At 42.3% G+C, this 13,500-nt stretch overlaps 3 protein-coding genes across 3 annotated transcripts; all 3 read left to right on the top strand.

Annotated features, from left to right (window-relative positions):
- Positions 1-1,280: 1,280 nt before the first annotated feature.
- On the top strand, positions 1,281-1,789 carry H6S33_009738 (uncharacterized protein; the record flags this gene model as incomplete). The annotated part of the gene is made up of 3 exons (XM_044841167.1): positions 1,281-1,334; positions 1,391-1,683; positions 1,750-1,789. The coding sequence occupies 3 exons, from the start codon at positions 1,281-1,283 to the stop codon at positions 1,787-1,789; spliced, it is 387 nt and encodes a 128-aa protein (XP_044698553.1).
- A 2,271-nt stretch (positions 1,790-4,060) lies between these two features.
- Positions 4,061-5,673, top strand: H6S33_009737 (uncharacterized protein; the record flags this gene model as incomplete). Its single annotated transcript, XM_044841166.1, has 5 exons — positions 4,061-4,218; positions 4,278-4,393; positions 4,458-4,825; positions 4,971-5,469; positions 5,537-5,673. The coding sequence occupies 5 exons, from the start codon at positions 4,061-4,063 to the stop codon at positions 5,671-5,673; spliced, it is 1,278 nt and encodes a 425-aa protein (XP_044698552.1).
- A 2,313-nt stretch (positions 5,674-7,986) lies between these two features.
- On the top strand, positions 7,987-10,633 carry H6S33_009736 (uncharacterized protein; the record flags this gene model as incomplete). The annotated part of the gene is made up of 7 exons (XM_044841165.1): positions 7,987-8,258; positions 8,334-8,420; positions 8,488-8,723; positions 8,789-8,968; positions 9,032-9,287; positions 9,341-10,510; positions 10,573-10,633. 7 exons carry the CDS (start codon positions 7,987-7,989, stop codon positions 10,631-10,633), a joined length of 2,262 nt encoding a protein of 753 aa, XP_044698551.1.
- Between the last annotated feature and the right edge of the window lie 2,867 nt (positions 10,634-13,500).

Here is a 13,500-nt window from a genome sequence, read left to right as displayed (position 1 = left end):
TTCGTATCTCATCCTACCTCAATCCGAGTGAAGGCATGTCCTAGAAGTAGCTGTAGGCTCCTTCATTTAAGCAGCTAGCTATGTGGCCAAGTTCCACTTTATTCGCTTGTCATGGCCCATCGATGCATGCATATGCGGTATCGTCAAAGGCAAACTCAGGGTTACACAAGCAAAAACCTAATCTGCACGGCCAAAATAGCACTCATATCGACCAATGACAAGTTCTCTCTCTGTCTCACATTTCAACAACGTTACACTTTTCCGCTTCCAGAATCATCACTTTCTCTTTGGGAAAGGGGTAGCCGTGTTTTCAAGCTATCAGGTCGTGTTGAGAATGTGGCGTTTCTATTAATATGTGCCAAAGGTCACACATTTACCTGTAATTCTCACGAGGACGTTTGTCCACCAGATTATATGTTCAGCCAATTTTCGAGATGTGCGGTTGATTGTATTAAATACAATGATCATGATCTCATAGGTTATTGTGAGGGAGGCTCCGGTGGTTGGGATTCCGATACTGCATTCGTGAGATAATACGGGAGGAACCCACAGTTCGGGATCGAGAGATACAAACCACAAACACAAGGTCCCATAGGTACATGGTACATATATAGGTGCATGTGTACTATAATTCAAAGATGGGTAGGGTATCTAGTCGCGTTTCCAGGCTTTTTCCTGGACTGAAATAATGGACACGAGATCGAGACTTCTATGTATATGTGGTTATCTTAGTATCCAGTAGAATATAATCTTAGTAGCACATAGTACCTGTTTTGACAGAGTAGGAGTGAAGATAAATTGGATACGTTCCCCCACATTACTTCTTAATATCTCTAGTACGCTCATAACAGCCCCAACGTCCTCATTCTCCCGTAGCGATATATCGAATTTCACCCCCCATAGCTTCAATGCATTTGCGATGTTATATTCCACAGCATACATCACTTCTCTCCTCCTCCTCCTACCGACCGCAGTTCTTTCACTCCCAACCGACTCCAACACTCTTGCAGCCCGGCAAAGTACTGAACTAGCTCGCGGTTCAAGCGGTAATAATTGCCGTCCTAGAGGGAATCCTCAACAGCTAACTCTCACGGTATTGCGCCTTTTCTCTCTCAAAGCTCCTTCCTTTCTCAAGCTCCTTACTTAATGAAATAACAAAACACTAGTTCGAGGATATCCCCACCGAACCCAGCATTGATTTCTATCAACTCGGGAACCCCAATAACGTACCATACGAATATAACGGCTTCCAATTCCAGCAGAAGGATCAATGGTATATTATGCGCTGCAATAACTTTAAGAATAACACTCCCCTGCAGAACTACTTCAAATCAGTAAGCACTTCTGCATTGTTCTTTGGATTGCTACACTTTCTAACAACATCGTGTAGTGTGGTGGTTCAGGTCAGGCGCTTTGGACAGCTGGAACAACCTCCGTGCTTCATACAACGCCGCCCAAGGTGTTCGACGTCGATTCCTTCTCCATCACCGTAATTGCATTCGGAGATATAGATATCAAGATTAAAATAACCGGGAAGACTTCTTCCGGAGCCGCAAGGGGCCCCTATGAATTGAAGATGAAAGGAGACATGAGGACCCAGGTTAAGGGTTTGGGAGGGAAGGGATTTTGGTCATTGAAAGAGTTCCAATTGCAGGCGTTTAAGATGGATGGGAGTAGTTTGGGGTACGTGATCGATGATTTTAAGTGCAAAACGTACGAATGTAGTTATTAGTTGATGAATGGGCATAGTGCTGCAGTGCCGCAAAGGTTGGGAGATGTGCGTCGATGAGCGGGTTTATTTAGTATTGCCTCTAGGTCGCTCCTTGATATCTATTTCGTTTGTCTCGCTATTGTTTAGTATCTATTTACCAGTATCGATATATAGTATTATGATCAGTTCAAAATTTATATAAACTAGAAAACCTACAAATGGATACGCGCATTTCTGAAGTGATACTGGATGACTTCCCGTAGTCGTTCTGAATCTAGTCAGGAGATAGTTCCAGAGTTTGAAAGATGGTTTTCTAACCCGTAAGCGAACCATTGGTCTCATTTTCCAGCAGGGTGATACCTCCAGCTTAAGCTTACAGGTGTATCGACGCTGGGAATGCATGGAGCAGAGAGGTATGGGAAACTATTTAGAGAAATGGAGCGGAAAGATATCATAATTAGGCCTGCCTATGCGCTTGCTGGAACGTCACTTATGTTTAAAGAAATAGTTTTGAAGCCTTCAGACCATCTGGGGAGGTGGGGTGGGGGCCTCCCCAGATTATATATTCCTATAAGATCTGGAGAGTGAAGTTGTCGTTCATGATCAGATCGCCATCTGAATACATTCTGACCGGTCTAGATCCACTCAGAATGACTACGGGAAGTCATCCATTCTTTCGAATCATGGCCCTTTATTTAAACATTTGCTAGTAAAAATTAAATTCGGATCCAGAGCTCACTAAATAAAATACTGCATGTAGTGTTCATATTGTGTAGCCTGGTTCAGTTCGAATAGTGAAATGACTCATCTAGAGGGGATGTTCGATCCGTTACTTTTAGATTCGAGTGCTGTTGCTCTAGATCATATTTGATATATAGAATTTATCACTCGAGGAAAGACTATTCCCGTCAAATTGAGGCTTTTCAAGGCCTCCCTCTGAGTTTTCCTAATATAATTGTAGTAACTTTCCCGTTATATTTGTATTGAATGAGTGAATATTAATTGATACGATGGTGCTGTACATGTTACATTTGAATCACTTACTACAATTGTATAAGTAAATCTAAAACCTGTTATTTTCAAGGTCAAAGGGCCCTCGTGCCATGGTTTTTGTGAAAAGGTTACAAGTACCTGGCCGGAAAGAGAGATAGCATCGTGAAATATACGTATAGAGCTACCAAGGCAGATGGAAATACTTAGTAACTATCTCTAGAGGTTCAGCGTCAGATTCAACTTCAACTTATGGCCGCCAGGTCATAGGAATACGTAACTTGTCGACAGCTACATGAATAAAGAATAGAGAAAGAGGTCTGGGTATAGGGCTAGGTATCGCGATAAAAAAACCTTCCCATGGCACCTCGGTTAGTCTTTGTCAATAAAATTCATGATACCCGAGATCTTAGATAATATAACAATAATAGTAACGTTTGTGATATGGAGTAGCTTTCCTAGTTTTAAATGCGAACCAGCATAGATTCTCTTGCGACTGTGAGACTGCCTGTAGACACGGCATGAAAGAGCCGTACCACACGCCTCCGACTCTGTGGTTTGTATCTTGTCACAGTTCCCGCATATCTCACACCAGTGAGATTTTTCTTCTTTGTGCATTTCAAAAACATTTGGTTCATGATACCAATATTTTGATTGAGACGCCACGCCCGGTTAGCTCAGTGGTAGAGCGTGTGGCTTTTACGTGATTTAATCATGCATTGGCGCTACCTCAATGTCGCGGGTTCGACCCCCGCATCGGGCTTTAGTAAAATCTTTTTGTCTTTTGCTCTGAGCAAAACTATCAAAGTTTTAAAAATAAGAAGGAAAGATATAAAAACCTGCTTCTTTCTTTGATGCAGCTACTGCCATTTCAATTGGAGAGTACTGGTCTTTCTAATAAGTGAGGGCCGAATTACTTGTATTCTTAAACTTCGATCTGTAGCATCTAACTCCGTAGGAAGTACATGTGTTCTGTTCGTGTTTGGAGTCGTTCTTAATATACTAGTAAATAAAGTACATATTTGAATATCAACTGATCAGCTCGTTCGGTACTATTTCAGATTAATTGATCCCTCAGGGATTAGCATATACTTGAAACTGCTCATTGCTTTGTAGCCTAAACCTAGAGTTGGGTATACTAACTTCTGTAGAACCAACCTTGGGGGTTGGTAGACCTTTTCGCAGGTTTCAAGACTGATCATTTTATTGTAGGAGTAACCTAAAGGAGTAACCTAATAATCATAGTATTACCATACTAGGGTTAGGGTTTAATGGCATGTGAGCTCACATTGGCCATCGCGATGCGGGGAATATTGGCAGTATACGTCAATATCATACTTCAGAATTCGATCCCAATATATGGCTTCCTCCAAAGATTTCAGCATCGCCTCTGCTAGGGATAAGTTTCCTCATGTTGACCGCGCAAGGAAAGGCTTGCCGAGCCAGATTGATAATACTGGTGATATTGTGCTCGACAATGCCAGCGGAACTCAGATGCTGGGTTCGGTAATCGAAGCGTTCGTCTAATACTAGCTACTATGTATTTTGATCTGAGCATATAATGACTGTCGAATAGAATCTCGACATACTACACGAACCCTACCAACACCCCGCTTAAGGATAGCACTTACCTTAAAAATGCCCTCTCCGCGTCCCAACGCTTCATCAACGCTTCATCCGCCGACGAAATCGGTCATTTGCTCCTCATATTCCTCCCTCAGGCAAGGCTGGGCTGATTGATATATACCGCTTATAGCAATCGGCACCTCTACAGCACAACTCCTCCACAACTTATCAACGAGCTTCTTGTTTCCTCCGAAGAGTGAGATCATTGTCACGCAGATTAACCATGAGTCCAACATCAGCCCATGGCTGCGGATGGCGGAAAGGCAAGATCTGATCGTGAAGTGGTGGACGGCGAAGGGGCCGGCCATGAGACTAGAGATTGATGATCTATTAGAATTGATCTCAGAGAAGACATGTTTGGTGGCGTTGACGCACGCGTGTGGCGTACTTGGGAATATTGAGGATGTAGAAGTTGCTGCGGAAGTCGTTCATAGGATGGTGCCCGAGGCAGTAGTGTGCGTCGATGGCGTAGAGTTTGCGCCACACAGGAGAGTGGACGTGAGTGCACTGGGTGTGGACATTTATGTCTGGTCTTGGAATAATGTAGGTACCCAGAAGTCTCCCTCTCCTCCCCATATCCGGCCCCCCATTTCCCAACTCCGACTCCAGTACTTTGCTCGAAAGATTAATAGATATGGTACAGGTATTTGGGCCCCATCTATCCTGCATCTGGATCGAAAAGTCACTAAAAGACGACCATGACCTCCTCGAACCCTTCAGTTACTTCTTTGATCATCCTCTCACCTCACTTCAAGTCAAGCTCGGCCTCTATGCCGCTAACCCCGCCCTCACATCTTCCATCCCACCAATTGTAGATTATTTTAACCTCGATCCCGTCTCCTCCTGGACCGAAATCATGGGGCACGAAGCTGTGCTACAAAAGATACTAATAGATTATCTTAACTCACGCAGTGATGTTCGAATCCATGGGGAAAATTCGCCGGATCCTGTGCTCCGAGTGGCAATAGTATCGTTCAATATAAATGGATGGATGAGTCAAGACGTGGTTGAGTTCATTACAACAAAAGACCCCAGGCTTGGGGTGGCTTGGGGGCATTTTGATTCTTTCAGATTGGTGGCCAAGCTTTTACATCCCAAAGAGGATGGAGTGGTTAGAGTGAGCATGGTGCATTATAATACAGGTGTGTGATGGTTCTCTGAGGGGTTTGATCTTGATGGACTTTGAAAAACTGAATCTTTCTTGCGTAGTTGAAGAAGTGAAAAGATTAGTGGATGTTTTGAAAGAGATTGAGATCGGAGGAGACCAGGGTTTACTAGCGCATATGGAAAGACTTTCTCTTGTTTCCTTGGACTCTGGAGCAAATACGCCGGTTAGGTCTGAGTAATGGCGGCTAGACAAGGAGGGCTAGACAGGAATAGATTTAGAACTATTCGGGGGGTAGTACTAGAGCTTGTTATAGGTCATGAAGCCTCTTATATCTTGCTTTGTTGTTGCTGTTATATTTGAAACGATTTTTATATGATTTATCTTCAAAATCCATTTCTTATAATTCGGATTTTTCCTCTAGACTCGCGGCCCGGTTACATATATAATTGCTTTTTATGTTTGCAGTTATCTTCTTGATGCATTAAACAGAAATGCTGTCTTCTTTGTCTCTTCATTGCTAATAACTCTCCATATATCAAGAAGCGAGGCAATAAAACGCATAGCTAGTAAGAGCTGAGGTTTGGAGGCACATATAACGAGGCGGGGTTACAAGATTAGCATTAACATCGCTCTTGCGGCATCTACCCACGAGCGGGAGCGGGTAGCTGTTCATTGAGGTCTTTAGCGTACGTTCCTCGATCGAGATATTCAGCTGGGGATTATTATTATAGGTATTAGTGAACGAATAAAGAGTAAAAACGAAGTGCAAAGGCCCGCAAATATAATTGGGATATCTCTGGGATAGAGGGTCTACTTTGAAATCCCTCTTGGGATGATCATGTTTACCATATTAATACTATGCATAATTACTAAACCTCGAGGTTTATCATGGTCATCAAGCTTGATTATGAGGAAGAAGCACTGTCTGCAGCATATGTGACCTTGCCATCGTGATCAATCATTTACCTTGTGCTAACTATAAGCGCAAAGACCTCGGGGCGAAGCAGTGAGATATCTCGCCGGCCTCGCAGAAACTATTGCTATATTCTACGCGTTATAGGGAATTACATACAAGTATGTATATATATAGCTTGATCGAGCTTGATCAATTGATTCTATTAATTAGTAAATGTCAGTACTATATTCTTGTGATACATGTGAACTAGGCGCAGGCTATTATAAGATCTTTGCCAAGAATTAGTACTGCACCTAACTCATGATCATTAAAAGAGCCCTTGGCTAATACACTAATGATGATTATATGATATCAGCTGAAGCCTTCGATGTCTTCAAACGTATACTGATAGCCATATTCTTCAGTATTTAGTTGAAGTTGATCCGCAGAGGGTTAGTATACCTGCTGTACTGCTTCACAGTTGCATGCTGAAAACACTGATTGATTAATGGGTTAAGTACTGAAATGCTGGCGCATTTATAATATGTACTCAAATATTTAGTATGCGCCTGCACTATAAACAATATATACCGGCGACGTCCACTGTCCGTCGAAAAAAAATAACTCTTTTGCTCCAGCATTCACGGATTTGGCTGTCTAATAATTTATTGGCTCCAACTTGGATGAGATTTCTAGCTTTTCATTGGGTTGGACATACATATGCACGGGGAATAGACAATCAATAACTACCGAATCATATGCCGGAGGTCTAATAACGCGGCGGGTTCTCAGTACCTCAATCAGAGCATAACAGATCATCGTTGATATTTCATTTATATCTCTGGTGAGATATATAGGCATCATAAGCGTTGTAGGAGGAGCTCTAGTCCTGCATACATACCCTTCGTAATTGAACTGCTAACATGAGATTTAAACCAGTTGCGCCGCTCAACCACGCTATATACCCTTGTTATGTCACCATGACAGAGACTCTATATATTAGCGTAATATAGTTTTCGGAACAACGCCCCTCATGATCAGGCTTCGGCGTCCTTTCCGGCCGGGGTTGGATGTAGGGTTGAATTTATGCGGGTATAACCATCCCCGCTGGTTCCCCCGAAACCCCCGAAGCCAAGAGCCTCCATTCTTCTACTTCAATTTTTACTAATCGTCAAAACATTGGAATATCTCCGGCGCGGGTACTTTCGTGCCGTCTTTTACATCAGGGCGTATTATCCGGGGCATTCCATACTCCCTTGTTCTAGGGGTAAGTTTATTTTAGAGAGTTAACCGGGATAAACAGTGAACGGCGCTCTAGGGCCGTTGTCCGAATCCAGGAACTATGCAATCTGTATTAGATAATTGTCTTCAGATAGAGTATTGATGGAAGATGTCTCCACCATTACTGGGTCGGAATATAGCGTTCACCCTGAATCAATTTACACGCGCTTCCGAGTACCGAGAGTCGAGGAAGTGAAAGGGGTTTCTCCAATTAATCCGCAAGGTTAGTTAGCCACCATTCGAATATTCAGTAGAGGAATGGATCAACCATAAACCGTGTCACGATATTGTATATAAAATAGCACTTCAGCTGTCCTGTTCCCCCACTACTCGCCTGGTTGATCACCAGATTATCACTCTCTTAATCTTATCAAAATGTACGGCGGAATCACTGTGCTTGTTCCTGTCTTTTCTGCAGTAGCGACACTGCTCGCATCAGCCCCTGGTGTAAACGCTGCCCCTGCGTCACAGTGTTATAACTGGAAGAACGTCAGAATCGGTGGAGGCGGAGGTTTTGTTCCTAGCATTGTATTTAATCCAGGAGAGAAGGGGGTGGCATATGCCCGTACAGATATTGGCGGAGCTTACAAGCTCAACTCTGATGATACGTGGACACCTTTGACGGATTTTGCCACGGGTACAGATTGGTAAGATATCAAGTTCAAGTTTCCCGTTTAAGCTTTTGACTAGGGTTGGGTTTTAACATTGAATTTAAACTTTAGGAATAAATGGTACGTTGACGGTTTGGCGACTGATCCTGTGGATACCAGTCGTGTCTACTTGTTGACAGGAGCATATACCAATTCATGGTATGTATATCCCCATTTCCTAAATGTACACAAATTCTTCCCGGAAACTTATTTAGTCATCATCTAGGGATCCTAATAATGGTGCAATTCTTGCATCGAATGATTATGGTGCAACTTTCACAACCTCTACGTTGCCGTTCAAGGTTGGAGGCAATATGCCTGGGCGAGGCATGGGAGAAAGACTTGCCGTCGACCCTAACAATGGCAGTATTCTTTTCATGGGTGCCAGGAGCGGTAACGGTCTTTACAAGAGTACCGATTACGGGAGTACTTGGACTAAAGTCACCTCGTTCCCTAACCCAGGTAGGCAGACCTGCAGTTATAAGCTTCACGTTTGGACAGATCCATATCTAACTGGTCTTTTATAGGGACTTTCATTCCTGATCCCACTGACACTGATGGATTGAATGGCGACATCATCGGTATCTCATTTGTCACTTTCGACTCGACAAGCGGTAGTCTTGGCACTGCCACTCCTAGAATCTTTATTGGGGTTGCCGAGAAGGACTCGGAATCAGTCTTCATCTCGAATGACGGTGGAAGCACTTGTATGAATCAATTTCAATTTTTCAAAGATAAGGTTTAAAGGCTTACACTGTTTTATGAACTAGGGACTGCCGTTGCTGGTCAACCTACTGGTTATTTGCCACACAAGGGTGTTCTTTCACCCAAGGAGAATGTTCTCTATTTGACATACACAGACGGTGCTGGTCCATATGATGGTACTGCTGGATATGTTTACAAATACAACATCAGTGCTGAATCATGGACCAATATTTCCCCAGAAAACAGCACCTTTGGGTATGGAGGTATTGATATCGATCTACAAAATCCCGGTACAGTGATGGTTGCGGCATTGAACGAATGGTAGTTCTCGGATGTGTCCTCTTTTCTCTCACAAACCGCTAACTTTCCAAAAGGTGGCCCGACGCGAACATGTGGAGATCTACTGACTCCGGCGCTACCTGGTCCCCCATATGGGACTGGTCATACCCAGTTCTCAACAGGTACTTTGGATATGATATCTCGTCAGCTCCTTGGCTTCAGGACCCCAACTCTGGTGAAGACTACCGGAAACTGGTTGGATGGATGATTGAGGGTTTGTCGATTGATCCTTTTGACTCCAACCATTTTCTATACGGTACAGGAGCCACGGTGTACGGAAGCAAGAACCTACTTGGCTGGGATACAGCCCATAACTTCACCCTTCAGTCACTTGCTACTGGCATTGAGGAGACATCAATTCAAGGCCTTGTGGCACCACCAACTGGACCAAAACTTATCTCTGCTGTTGGAGATATCACTGGATTTGTCCACAACGATCTTGATGTTTCCCCTACTATTGGCTTCAAGAATCCATACTGGGCTACGAGCTTGGACTTGGATTATGCGGGGAACAAGCCGTACAGCATCGTTCGTGTTGGCAGTGATGGATCCGGCGAAACAAAGCAAATTGCGGTTTCTTCTGATTATGGTGTAACCTGGACTGAGCATGAAGGTGCCCCAGACTACACCAATGGTGGGAAAGTCGCACTCTCTGCAGGTGGAAACACCGTCTTGTGGAGAACTGGATCTGGAAATGTCCTTGTATCAACCGGCGCCAACACTACCTTTAGCGACGTTTCCTCCCTTCCATCATCCTCCGTAATTGCTGCGGACAAGAAGAACGACACAATTTTCTATGGGGCTTCTGGATCAAGCTTCTACATTTCCCGTGACTCCGGTGCAACCTTCACCGTTGCCAGTACCTATACAAGCTCCACATCAAACCCTGTCAAAATTGTGGCCAACCCTCTGACTTCCGGTGATGTCTGGGTTTCTAGCGACATTGGCCTTTTCCACTCGACTGATTTTGGCTCTACTTTCTCTGCTATCTCTACCGTGACGAGAGGGTATCAGTTTGCTCTTGGCGCTCCAGCTACCACTAATGGATACCCAGCTATCTACCTTGTCGGTACTGTTGATGGATCGGTTGGTGTTTTCAGAAGTGATGATACCGGTGCCACTTGGTACAAGATTAATGATGATGCTCATGGATTTGGATCACCAGATGGTGTACCTGTTGCTGCGGATCAGAATACTTATGGAAGGTTAGTCTCACCCTTCTACACCCAAAAATTTGAATTTATACTAATAATAGAATTAATTCTAGGGTATATTTGGGTACTAATGGGAGGGGTATCTTCTACGGTGATGTCTCCTGCACAGTCTAATTCCAGTATATGTCTCCTCTTTCTTTTTTTTAAAGCGCTTGCGCTTTTTTGTATTTTAAAAATTCCCTCTATCTAGGTTGATACATATATATAGTTATACTTTGACTGAAAATATTTAGAAATGTTCTCAATTTAGCCGTTAATAGCTATATCTAGTAGTTGGCCTCAATTAAAATAAAAAAAAATGGAGAATTCCCGCATTAGGTAGACTGGTAATACGGCAAGAAGCTCCTTCGGGATATTACAAGTAGTGCAAAATGCCTACTAACATACTGCGTTAGTAACTACCCTGACGACTCTACTCGACACAAATTCACTAAAGCACTCGCCAAAAGATTACATCGTACATGGAACCGGAAAATTTCCTAGAGTATAAATTATTGACTTATTGAAACTTGCACGATTAAACGTAAAAATATGAAACCAACAAGTACTATAGTACATCTGGTCGTCGATATTAAAACTATGATTCATGATCAACAAGAGACTTAAGACGAAATATAAGGAGATCTTGAGATGGAAGACTGGTGTAAACCAAGTGGTATGTTGTGAAGTATGATATATTTTTGTTGACATGTGCGTCGATCATGCATGATTCATATTGACAATCTACTTCGAGACTATGGTAAAGTATTGTAGCTCAAAATCCGACAGTAAGGGTATCTTATTTATAAATTTAGTTGGCGGTGGTTAGTTGAATCCCAACGCCTAGATTGTCGGTTTGTTTTCGTCTAAGAATTAAAATAAGCCGGTTGGAAGGACTGTGTAATTAATATCCTAGCCTATTCTGTCAACACAACCATAAATTCGGAGTTTTAAGATACCAAGATCGACCAGCGTCTTACAGACTATGAGCTTTCTCAAGCACCATATTAAGGGGGTTCGATTGTCGCACAGCTCTTTATTTATTTTGTTTTAATTTCCTCCGGCATTGACTTCCAATTTCGGGCGATCTAGCTGGAAACAAGGCCTAGGTGGGATCTATGCTTTATGTGAACGTCTCACCACTTGATTACGAAGATACTCTATAACCTAAATGCGATAATAGCACAGAACGTGACTATAATAGTTTATGAAGTATAGATCTACGACCTTCTCTGCTATTTTACGTATCATACGGATGGAAAGAATATATAGCGCTTATTCTCATATGTAGCTCCCCATTGATATCTTCAGGATATACGTAGCGATGTACGTAGCTTTCCACACTTTTTTCATGGATCGTAAACTATAGAATAGATGCATAATATGTAGTCAGTTTGAAATTTGAGACCGCTCACGTGGACGAGGCAAAGATTTACTTTTATGGTGCTGCCATCGGCATTACCAGATCAGCAGCTACATAGTAATGTACTTAACACCCACCCCATACCCATATTAATACTACAATTCCATAATTAGTACATACGCGCTCACAGAGTCCACAATTTAGTAACTAAAATATATACTTAAACAACCCGCTATGACAAATCTAAACATACATGTAATTGTGTGTAGCTACATCATTTAATAGAAAAAATGGAATCGAGACCAAGAATATTTCAGCTTAGTTCGATTCAAGTTTAGATTTAGGTTTTGACATCATATTTGATTGCATTGTAACTACCAATCAACTAGTATTATTATGATAGTAAGTCCTAAAGCTTACAATCTATAGATCTGAGTTTTTTTCTGAAAAACAATGAATTTGGGATTAGAAACACTTGTGCTTTTCCCCGGGGGAGGGCTTGCATGGGAAACCTGCTTGTGCGATACGGCTAGATTCCTAGGACTGTACTAGCTTTAATTCGGATTCATATGGCACTAAATACATGTGTAGATACATCATGTACATACATGTATACAGTTTTAATTATTATGCTATACCTCTGTCACACACAACTAAGCTAGCACTTGGTACCACGTACCACCAGAGCAATTGATTGATCATCAATCAGCGCATTAAGTAATTGAGGCTCTAATTCACAAAATAATTGTAAATTAGAGCTACCTGCCTCAAATTAATTGGGTCAACTCGTGTGTAATTGATTGAGAAAGTTCACGTAGGACAATATATACGGTGTATATCAAGTTAGATGATCATGATTGTACTATGCAGGCATGCGTATATGCAGGTCCCCGATCTTAAAGTACTAGCTCTTGTGGTTTTGTACGAGTATTGCGTGCATCTTATCTATCTCGATCTCCATGAATTAGTAGGCATTAATTGTGTGTCTAAACGTTTAAACGTAAAGTTTTCTAGATCTTGTTATCCTTAATGAAGACAGCTACGCGCGTACGAGGAGTCGTCCTGGTCTCCCAGAGAGCTAGAGTAAGATAGTTGACCTAGGCCTAGCACGGCTTCTCCTGTTATAATTACATGTACATGTAGTGATACATGTACATAGCGTTAGTACTAGTGCTCGATCATAGATCTAAATAAATTAAGCTGGGCACGTGCATATATATAATGTAGATTTCATGAGATTGTGGCCACGGGCTTGTAGATCTAGATCACCCTCCACCTCATATGAACTAATTGAGCTAGGTTCGTTTCCTTTCTTGATCTTTATAGCTTGCCCCGCTGAATATTAACTAACTCTTTCCGTAAAGATTTTGTTGTATGTTCATGAATTATCTCATGATTTCAGAAATTCAGGGGAAATTGGTTGGTGGTAGACATGGAAGGCCGGAGATCATACATCTCTGATTGGTGGGAGATGTTCTTTCACGGGAAACTACTTAAACGATCAAAAGAAGGCAGGCTTTACCAACCAGCGCTCTCGATTTTTGAAACTTTTGTTTGACCTTTAGCTTTTCTATAGATTTAGCCGGTCTGTTATAGGAGGTAGGAGATGATACATATGTAGTCAGCTTAATCATGTGAA

Source organism: Morchella sextelata (genome assembly GCF_020137385.1).
Source record: "Morchella sextelata strain SCLS chromosome Unknown scls_3, whole genome shotgun sequence".
Taxonomy (NCBI): domain Eukaryota; kingdom Fungi; phylum Ascomycota; class Pezizomycetes; order Pezizales; family Morchellaceae; genus Morchella; species Morchella sextelata.
This window is presented reverse-complemented; position numbering and strand designations above follow the sequence as displayed.